Source organism: Coloeus monedula (genome assembly GCF_965178545.1).
Source record: "Coloeus monedula genome assembly, chromosome: 3".
NCBI lineage: Eukaryota > Metazoa > Chordata > Aves > Passeriformes > Corvidae > Coloeus > Coloeus monedula.
The window spans coordinates 18,754,333-18,765,474 of record NC_138783.1 but is presented as its reverse complement, the minus strand read 5'-3'; the positions used below and the strand labels follow the sequence as shown (position 1 = coordinate 18,765,474).

At 41.4% G+C, this 11,142-nt stretch overlaps 1 protein-coding gene across 1 annotated transcript; it reads right to left on the bottom strand.

Annotated features, from left to right (window-relative positions):
• Positions 1-1,455: 1,455 nt before the first annotated feature.
• SH2D1B (SH2 domain containing 1B) lies at positions 1,456-10,666 on the bottom strand (the record flags this gene model as incomplete). The annotated part of the gene is made up of 4 exons (XM_082279033.1): positions 1,456-1,496; positions 4,748-4,916; positions 7,202-7,265; positions 10,527-10,666. 4 exons carry the CDS (start codon positions 10,664-10,666, stop codon positions 1,456-1,458), a joined length of 414 nt encoding a protein of 137 aa, XP_082135159.1.
• Between the last annotated feature and the right edge of the window lie 476 nt (positions 10,667-11,142).

Below are 11,142 nucleotides of genomic sequence, written 5' to 3'. Positions count from 1 at the left end.
CATGCTGCCGTAGGTGGGGTGTCTCAGCACAGCAGTTCCTCAGTCTGGTACCTGTGATAATCTGCTGTCAGACAGGCTGCTCGATTCTGCAGATAAAGAATTTACTGACACATCAGTTCTGTGCTTCTACAGAGCAAGGGCTGGGATGTTTATGTCCCATAGTACCATTTTTCATGGACAACTCCTTTCTTTTCAATTAATGAAGTTTTGGATACACATTTTAGTATTTCTTGTCATTGCTCGGGCTAATTAATAGCCTCATTTTTTGTGTCTCCCTCATGCTACAAATATTTGTTGAGCCTGGAGCCAAAAACTCTACAGCACTCTTAAATTCATAATGAACTCCAAAGCACTGAAAGGTCTAAAATTCCTTTGACAAATAATGGTGTGAGAGAAACATAATAGAAAAAAAATCTAACTAGTATTAACCATTAAAATACATAAATAATTCGTGAAGGGTCTTAAACACACAACCAATACAAATCTCTTCTTCAGTCTCAAATGGTGAGGGAGTCTGTCGTAGTGTCCGGAAGACTCAGGACATATATTCCAGTTCTGGCTGTGTGAAGATTTCAGGCTACCTTCAGAACTAAAGTATTAATTAAATATTTAAAACTAGGGGTAATATTAAAGCAAATTCTTACATTACAAAAGACATACACATAATAAAGAACTAAAGGCAGTAGCAGATGAAATGGAGTAAGCATTCCCATATGTACAGAGCCTATTAAAAACAGAATGTGTTCAGGCTGACATGCATGTAGAACTTGCACTCCTCTTGTAAGCTGCCAGAACCATTTCTCAGCATTAAAAGTATTTCAAACCATTTTCCTCTGGTTGATTACTTTTTTATGGCATGGATTTAACACAGCTTTTTTGTTTCAATTTGCATTATTCAAACCACAGACTACTAGTATTCCTTGACATTGCTGAAATACTATCCACTCCTCCAGCAATGAGGTAACTTGAATCATGTGCAAAATAACAGAGTTTGGAGGTTTTAAAGCATCTTATGATGCCAATAATTTGTCATATATTTTTATCAACACGTATCAATTCTGCCATTAATCACTGCTTTATGCCCATTCATTTGATGTATTTATATTGCTGCTTTCTAACAGAATGTTCTCTCTAGGAGTCAACATCTTGGACAATTTGCTGGCTAAAAACCACCAAAGACACATACATGGACACAAGATACCTTTCCCCATAGGTACATGTGTATGTTATGTGTCTGTAACAAAAAGTAATTCTTTCATTGCTGAGCAAAAATGCACAATAGCTTGTACTGGATCTACTGATAGAAAATACAGCTACTCTGACAGTCTGCAAAAGGAGGAGGCTAATTCCAGATCCAGAGCAGGGGACACCCAGCTGGAAGCTCTCCCTGGCTGAGGCACTGCACTGAGGCACATCTTGGAACGGCCGCTTCCCAAACTGTCAGGTGCAGATCCTTCAGGGTAAGACAGTGACGTAATCATCGCTGTCATCAGCTTCTGTAAAGAAATCAGTACAAACAAAAAAAGATGTCATTGCAAGGGGCTCTTCTGAAAGGCCATGGCAAGCAGCACGGCCTGTGGCAGGGCAGTATCAGTAATTCAGTTTGGTTTTCCAATGTTCTCTCTGCTATTGCAGGGCCAACGTTTAGGCCCCCTGTCCTATCAGCTGGATTCTCCAGGAACACACCTGGAGGCAAAGCCTGCATTGCCTTTTCTGAGCCAGCAAGCACTTTTGTAAACAGTTATATCCACGAGACCCCCTCCTTCCTGAGAAACAGTCAAATGTCGGAAATCATCCATTCTTGGTAGATCAGGTCAATAGCCAAGATACCTGTGACTCGCATAACACATCCCTTCTGTAAATAAATACCCAAGAGAAAAGTTCTCATCCCAACTAAAGGAGGAGAGCCTGAAAAACCCCGTTCTCTCTTACACTTTGTCAGATTGGTTACAGTTTTTGAGAAGCCAGGGAAAAGGCAGTAAATTCAATGCTGTGGAGTCAAAGCTCCACTATGGAAACCTGCTGCTCTTCAAGCAGCTGCCCTTAGAAAAGTTGTTCCTAGGCTAGAAAACAAAGCTCAAATATCTCCAACCCCCAGGATTGTGACCCCAGTCCCTTGAGGTGTTCCACTGGTCGTGCTGGAGCACTCAGTCCCATGTGTGCAGCAAAGCCAGCTGCTGGTGGCACATGAGGGATGGGACAGGGAAATAGGGTGCTTGCTTTAGGGAGCACTGCTGTGCTTTGGGCAGTGCCAGAGAGAGCCATCATGATATTAACATAAGCCCCCTCTGTGGACATGTAATAATGCGGTCTGAGAGGGAAGTTTGGAATGCTGTATAAGTGAAATTTAAATCAAAATTTAATAAAAACAATTCCAAAGTATTTTGATTATTTCTAAAAAGCCTCCATTTTTATGGAAGACCACACGTATTTTGACATTGAAATGAAAGGGTTTGTCTTCTTCCTTGTGAGTCCAGATGAGGATGTTGTATATCTTCTAGAAAAATTCCTATTGCAGGACCAAAAATAAAATACTTATTACACCTGATTCTTCCTAGAAACATATCCATGCTACTGCAGTATTTTCCATCTCCCTGGAACAGCAATGATAAGATACCAGAAAAACATTTTTAGAGCAAATGTGGCATATTTGCCTTGTGATACAGGTGACAAGGTAATGTTGAAGACATGGGAAATGTATTTCTGTGGCTTCCCCTCAGCAAGGTTGCTGAGGTTCTGGCCCCAAAACTGCAACTTAGTGCACGGAGTGCTGAGGGAGCTCGGCCAGAGCGGTTGCACTGCTCTTGTGTGTGAAACCCCAGCGACTGCAGCACAGAGGGGCTGCCTGTCAGAGACAGAAATAGTTCATGCCTCAAACACTGATATAAAGTTTTTTGTTCATTGTAACAACAACTGTATAAAGAAGCTACAACTAAGGAAGCCTCCCTGAAGATGCCTGACTGGAACTTTGGACTGTAAGTCAAACTATTAAGATTAGATAAAGGGAAAACCCGTTCTTCAATCACCTGAAACAAACAAGTAAACGAGGAAAAGAATGTGAGCCAAACCCAGCAGCCGTGCTAAGAATCATCTCTGGCTCGTTTCGGGGTGGGGGACGCCATAGCCCACAGACCCATTTGCTGGGAGCAGGTTTGCACAGATTTCCCCCTCAGCCAGGTGGGAGGAGGAAGTTTCGGTGTGTCATAACCTCTGCTCAAGGGCAGTGAACCCATCCTCCCTTACAAAACTGGCTATGGACCCCCCACCCCGGGAAGGCTACGTCCACATGAGAGGCAACTAAGGGGGTGCCTTAATCCATCAAAGGCCCCCTGAAGTGCCCCCCAGAGTCATTCCTGAGGCCTTGCACCGAAGGACTGCACGTGATTCAACAAAGCCAGAGTCTGTTGTAAAAGCCAGTGGCAAACACTCCCCTGCCCAGGGAGGTCCCTGGGTTTTTCTACCCAGCCTGAACTATATTAACCCATCGGATTCTATGCTTTTCGGGGGGACCTTCACCACCAAGAAGACCAGCTGGAGAGGATTATTGGAGCATCATTGGGATCCATGGAGGGGTGATATTTTCTGTCCCCTCCACCTCTTTCTCAGATTTCTTTCTCTTCTTTTTACTCTCCATTTTCTCTCTCTCCGTCTCATATTTACTATCAGATAAAACCCATAGTGTTGTCCCTGGCATAAGGTCTCATTTACACCTTAATTTGGGCAGAGGCATTTCTAAGAACTTTAATAACCGGATCATAACACCACTGTGCTGAGCTGCCGTTGGACATGAGATGCAAATCACAGGGCAGGGTGGAGACTCCAAGGTTTTATTTCCTTTATGATACCTGTACTTAATGAAAGGATTTCCCTTGCTCACGCTGTGGCTCTCAGCACACTCTGCCAGAGGTCATGGAACACTTTCAGGGTTATTTGGCAGCCCATGACCTGATGGATGCAGCAGCTGAGTGTTGTACAGCAGGAACATGAAGAATGACATCCAGAGGCGTGTGAGGGATGCCAGCAAGTTACCAACAGGATCTGCAGTCATCCTTCTCAAAACAAGGATGTAAGGATGACATGGGGCTAAACAACACAGTCTAAAGCTTTATGAGAACATCTGTCTTTATTGTATCCATTTGCATAACTCTGTCAGGTAGAAGCATCACACCCTTGTACTACACCTGGGACTCATGAGCATAAATTAGCAGAAGAAGAGCAATGAAAGGCTGAACTCTGGTTCCAAAGCTGTGATCCTGAGCACAAGGCTATATGCCTGTTATCAATTAATCATATTTGAATACAATTCACAAGCTGGCTTGCTTACTCGCCCATTTTAGGATTAACTGAGTAAAGTTTTGATATAAAAATATCTTGGAACCTGGGCAATGAATGTAAAGGACACCCTCAATCTCCAGTGAAGTGCAAGGGCCTGGTACCTTGGCAGATGCACATTGGGTAAAACTGGTTCTCAGTCTTCTCCAGCCTCAAGGTGTCAACACCCATGACCGAGAGAGCTGTAGGGAGCTCTTTTCATCACTGTCTATCTCTAGCGATCTTAATTTGTTCATTTGTAATGGGTGAGGGTAAGTAACCTGTGAGCTAAGAATAACCATTTCAGTGGACGTAAGAGAGATGGGAGGATGTAAAACTTAAGTCCATGCAAGAGGACATTTAGCAAGTATTCACCACAAACCTGTCAATGGCGTCATCTTGAAAAACCCCACAAAGGCGGAGCTAAATTTCTTACCATCATAAATGTTGTCCATTCCTGACTTGATCCTCTGGCTTCTTCGCAAAGCCTTTGGTTTCTTCACTGGGTAGCGGAGATTTGTTATCAGTCCTTGATTTGGCTTTTCGAAAGCATATATTAAGTCCTTTAACGTTTTGAACGTCCTCTCTGGAACACCTTCAGAAGTCTGTAAGGAAAGGATAACAAAATGTTTTTGCAAGTGCCCTTCACATGGAGTCCCCTAAATGAAAAGAATGATAGTTTCTTTATTATTTACCAAGGAGCTGTTTTGTAAACAGATTTGGTGACAGAATATTGCACTGCCCTTAAAACATAAGGGACACCTGTTTGGAGGCATGGCTATGGCACTAAAAGTAACCTCCATCACCATATTTTTTTTTCAAAAAGAGCATCAGTTTAAATTATTGGTGTAGATGCGTGCTGCAGCAACCCACTACAGCAGAGTGTTGAAGAGCAACAGCATTACACACTGCGCTCTGGTCTGAGAGCTTAAGTTTAGGGATAACATATTTAGTTCTTACTTAAAATGTTGTCTTTAAATAAGTAGGTGACAAACAGAACCCAAAAACTTTACAAAATATCAGCATTGGCAAGCAAAGGACATGTGCAAAAAACTGCTTTTTAAGTGTGGGTTCATACAACAGGACTGAACTTCTGCAGCTCAGCCCTGCAGGGATCTGTGCATGGACTTTACAGTGCTGTGACTTCAGGGCAGTGACAGACAGTGAGCAGCCTACCAGTAGTCATTAAAAGAGAACAGGCCTTTGGTTTCACTTCATCTGCTAGCTAGCAAAGAAACATGTGTTTATTTTCGTTAGTTTTCTGCATCCTTCATCTTCCATTCAGCCCTGAATGGACTGGGTGCCAATGCCTCTGTGTACTGGGTCTGGCTGCGATGAGTTAACGTTCTTCATAGCAGCCTACATAGTGCTGTGCTTTGAATTTGTGACTAAAACAGTGCTGATAAGGCTGTCGCTGAACAGTGCTCATGTAGCCTCGAGGTTGTCTTTTTCTTGAACTTGGTTCCCCTGGGGAGTAGGCTGGGGTTGTGCAGGATGCTGGCTATCCCATCGCACCCCATCGGACACTGTACTCAGCAATAAAAGCTCAGGGAAAGGGAGGACGTTTGTGGTTATGTGTTTGCTGAGGCCTCGCTTTCCAGGACGTGGCTAAACATCTGCCTCCCAATGGGAAGGAGTTGCTAAACTCCTTTGCTTTGCTTGTGTGTACAACTTTGCTTTACCTGTTTACCTATTAAACTGTATTTTATCTGGTCAAGGAGTTCCCTCACTTTTGTTCTTTTTGTTGTCTTCCCCCACCCTCTCCTGCTAAGGAGAGAGGGAGTGAGCATCTGTGGGGGTGCTTAGCTGGTTGGGGCCAGCGTACTGCATTCTAGAAAGCTCATGGCTTTCTCTTGGCCTTTAAAAAAACCCAAACCACCTCTCCTCCACCATCAATGTATTATTTCAATAAATTATTTTAGCAAACCAAAATAATCTGAATTAATTTCTTTAATAACTGAACCCTTCTTTCACATTATTGGCAAAACTTTGTAAGGAAAAATGGGTTTGAAAAACCTCAAAGTGTCTGAGTTATTATTACCTGCTGACAGGAACGACAGCATAACCCCAGCAGAGTGACTAAGGTCCAAACCAGAATTTTTTTTATCAACAAACCATTCTTCTTCATGGGAAATTGTGTCTTTCGTACTCAGGAAAAACCACTAGTAAGCAATAAATTATCAGCATATGAGAGCTTGGAGTGTCCTTTATGGAGTGATTTCCTCATTCCACTTAATGGTGCTTAATATTGCAGTCCTCTTGGCTGTCCTACTACAAGCAGGAGAGTGAGTTTATAGGTGTCATTTCACATTGCCTGGGGATTTGATTGATGCATTAGTCTCTCCTGCACTTGTTTTTCTTGAATTAGCAGCATTATTTGGCATCATCAGTTCAGGTGCCTCACAATCATACAGAATTACACATTCTTTAAATCAAAAATATCATTGCAATATCCCAGATCCCTATGAGATGCTGCATGCAATGGCAGCACTTTCAAGTAGAAAAAGCTAATTAGGAACAGGAGAAAGTAACAAAAGTAATAGTTTTTTCATCAGTGCTATAAAAAAGAAATGGTCAAATCAGAAAGCAGCTGGTTAATAAATAACAGAGGCACTTAGATTATAAGGAAATTCTACAAACACAAGAGCTAATTTTGAGCTCATAGATAATAAAAATTGAGTAAAGAGCAAACTTGGAAATATTTTCTATGGCATTGTGTTTATGGATTTAAAAAAAAAAATCTATGATCTGTCAAATTATCATTGACTAAAATGACCATAGATTAAAATGATCATTGATCATAGATGAATCTAAGAACTCTTAATCTATGATTTTAAAAAAATCTATGATCGTTAATGCAGTCTTTAGAGATGTAATGAGAGTTACTCACCTGTATTCTAAAATATCCTTGGTGTTCCCTGAAGATTCGGTAAGTGTAGATGAGGTCCTCAAAGCTGTGGAAAATGTTGTATACATAACACATCACATTAACAAAGTGGACATATGTGCAAACACTATTAAAGACATGAGAAGTTGTGCAGTAAAATTGAATGAGGCAAAGACAGAAAAGCAAAACAGAAGAGAGCCTAGAGATTACAAAATGACTGAAGGTTTAATATCTTGAAATACAAGATTACTCTAACCACGGGTTTCAAAGAACTTATGAACTAAACCTAACACAGGCCTTTTATGAGCATAATTTGATTCCACAGACATCACCTCCTGTCATCTCTCTCTTATCTTCCTCATGTGTGATACCTCCCTGAACTTCATTCTGCATTTCTATCACAAGAAGGCAGTTGAATTCTTGGAGAGGTGTTGGCAGGAAATAGCCTCCAGTCACCAGCATCCAGAAAATGACTACACGGCTCCTACTTCTAAGAATAATATTCCTCCTTTGCATTTCCCAGGGTTTTAGTTATTGTTATTTTTGATAATATGAAAGTGTTTGGACACTGAGGCTACTGATGTATTTGGATATATTTTGTCAACAGAAATAAAAGGTTTATCAGGTACCACAGTAGCAGCAATTTGGGAGGTGGAGAAGGCGACCATGATCAAAAAAGGTAGCAGAGCTGCAAGAAAATGTACATCACAAATAAGTGAGGAGGTTGGGGAGACAGGGGAGCAGCATCTGAAAGCAAGTTTTTTTAACTGGTGTGCCTGTTCCTCAGGAGGACTTCAGCTGTACCTATGTGGCTATGTGAAGTGAACTGTCATGAGAGGGAGAATCTTGGGGCAAAAACCTGGCTCAGGGGCCTTGCACAGAAATGAAGGGTTTCTCTGAAAATAAACTACTTTGTTCTGCAAAAAAAGTTACTGTGAATTGAGATCAGTATAAGGCTTCCAGTTATAACAGATTTATTTTAATTCAAAGAGTGGTATCACAGGGATGCATATATTGGGTTTTGCCTTCTTGAGATACCTGTGGAAATGTACATATTCCTTGCTGAAGAGTACTTTTTATCAGTGTGAGTGCTCATTCTTTGCACAGAGACGGAAAAGTGATAAAAAGAAATACCAGGAACTGATCATTTTTGATACTTGCTCTTTACTGAGCAACTAGATTTTAAAACGTTATTGTCTGGATATTATTCAGCTACTATAATTTTTATTTAATGAACATGAAACTACCATTAAAATGGAAACTTCTGTTTCCACATTAACTATTAAATGCTTACCAAGAGCTAGTAATAGGGTACAAACAAGGTGCTTGGAAGAAAAGTGAGGTGAGAGGGAGAATGGCCTGTTGAACAATAAGGAGAACAGTAGCAAGAACAGTAGGTCTGAAGTGAGGCACTGTGAGAGACCTGGGATAATTTTGGATGAAAGAGACAGTGTGCTGTGGAGGAAGGTGTATCAGCAGAGCCGTGCACCACGCCTGATTAGAGGAGAGATGCATTTGAACTGGTCCCACCATTCTGAGCCCCAGGTCCTCCGTGGGAGTGCACTCCCCCGCAAATCCCAATAAAAAAAGGATGAAAAAGGTTGTTTGTTTGCTGTAGCAAGTGGATCAGTATCTCTGCCCACGCATCAGTTAATTTGAGAAGGGTTTGTCAGTTTGCACATCAACCATCTTAGGTGCTAAACAAGGTGTTAAGACGCAATTCTAATTCAAAAGTTGCCTTGAAACATCACAAAGAGTTTCAGTGTTGATTGCCCCCAGTTTTAGGGCAGTTTTCCTCTGCCTAGTGAGCCATTCCGTCTTTGAGGCAATTCTCAGCCACTACACCACCATTCCATGTGCTGTCTGAACACAAGCATTGCTCTGACCTGTGCAAGCCACCATCTGTGCACCACTGCTGCCACCCTTGCAGTTTAACTATGGCATTTGTTCATGTCGGAGTTACAGTCAAATCCACTAAACACTTCAGGTTTTATCAGCGTTTAACGCTACAAACCCACAGAGGCAAACTGGAAGTCACATGATTTTTCATATGCCTGAGCAGAATATTGTGGCAGACAGATGTGACAGGCCAAAGCACGTCTGCAAGGTATCAGAAGGCAAATCTGCTTTGCCCTTAAAACAAAAAAGAGACGATGGAAGGGAAAGCACCCGTGCTGGTGTAGCACAAAGCTTAACCCAGGTTCTAACTAACATTGTCGTTCTTCCTCTGTGTCAGGTTCCCCATTCGTCCCTTCTGACACGGTATGCATGCGCATTCCCTCCCATCTCCCTGCCCTCCCCTCACCCCCTGCATTGCCTCATTCCACATCATACTGAAAGCAGGTTCCTGTAGCTCCCTTGCCGAGGGCTCTGTTTCCCCCCCACTTGCTATTTCTCTTCTCCTTGTATTGTTGTTTTGCAGACCTCCTTTCTTTTACCCACTAACCCAGTAGTACTCCATTTCTCTCTCTCTTTTTCTCCCTTCTCCATTGATTTGTTTCGTAAGAAATGGATTTTTAGTGATTGATTAAAACAATTTTTTAATTTTTTAAAATTAATTAGATGTGTTAAAAAGTTTTCATGTCATACTCAAACGTATCCTCAACAAATGTCAAACCTCATAGGTTCAAAGACCTGGATTCTAATTTTTAAACTTTGAATGCATTATGAACAGATCAATTATATATGAAAAGTGTAAAAAGGGAAATAAAAGTGCTATTCCCTACAGAAAAAGAAAATAATAAAATTTTAATTGTAGTAATTAAAGCTAAGGACTAGAAATAGCAGTTTTCTATGCCCATCCTGTCTGTGGATTTGTCATATGAATTCAAACAGAACTTTTTAATTTTCAGTCTCAGCCTATGTTCTTATATCAGGTAAAATTCCTTTGAAACACGAGGCTGAGCTTTCATCAGACAGAAATTCTATAAAGAAGGAAGTGTTTTGTAACACGCCATGAGACTTTTCAGTGTCTCAACAGTGCTAAAATGCTGTTTACTCATCATTACAGAGGCAGTTACTTTGAGTAGGGTTCTTAACATGTTTTGGCAGGCTGAGCTATTTTCTCTGGGCTCCCCTTATTGTCTGGAGAGAGAGACCAGCATCAACAGATTATAGTTCATTTATCATATGTTACACAAAATGTTTTTTTGCAAATGCCACCCTCTCACTATAAAGGAAACCTAAAGCAACCAGCACTACTTGAATACATAGACACACTCCCTTGGAGGCTGTTAATATCAGGGAAGAACTATGAATGTCAGAAAAGATGATTATTGTCTTTGGATCCAACTGAAAACTCATAAAAAATCAGTATTAGGGTACTTACAAAACACAGAGACACAAGGCTCCTTCCACACTCTCACTCTCCCGTATTAAATAGCTGCCATTCTTTTTCTTCTTGCTCAGCAGCTCTTCACAGGTTCTCCTTGTTATCTTTCCATGAAAAAATGGGAATGAGAACTCCATGGATAAAAGAAAACAAGGTCTCTTGCCTTTCAAAGCAATTCTAGAGCAAATCAGAAGCCTGGCATGAAAAGAAGACTTATTCCAAAAGCAGCTTCCTGCAGACACCTGAAGTTGGAGGTGCCAAGGACATGCAGTCGTTCATCTGTGTTGTTTACTGAACTGTCCCCTGTGAGATGGGTTAGCTCTGCAGCTTCACAGCTCATGAGCTCTGTGGAGGCAGGAAAGGCTTGTTCTGCACTGGTCACAGTCCACATCAAAAAGGAAGAGACTTTTGTCACATTATACCAGCAGATGTTTGGTTTGTGTATCACACCTCTAAGCTATGGAATAGCTAAGTTGACACTGAGGTATAGTTATATTTGTAAGATAACTTTTATGTTTAAAGTGGCTCAAAGCCCTGCAAATAGAATCCTATGCTTCAGGAATAAGCCAGGACTATATAGGGGAGGATAAAGCTATCTAAAAGCACTCTTGTC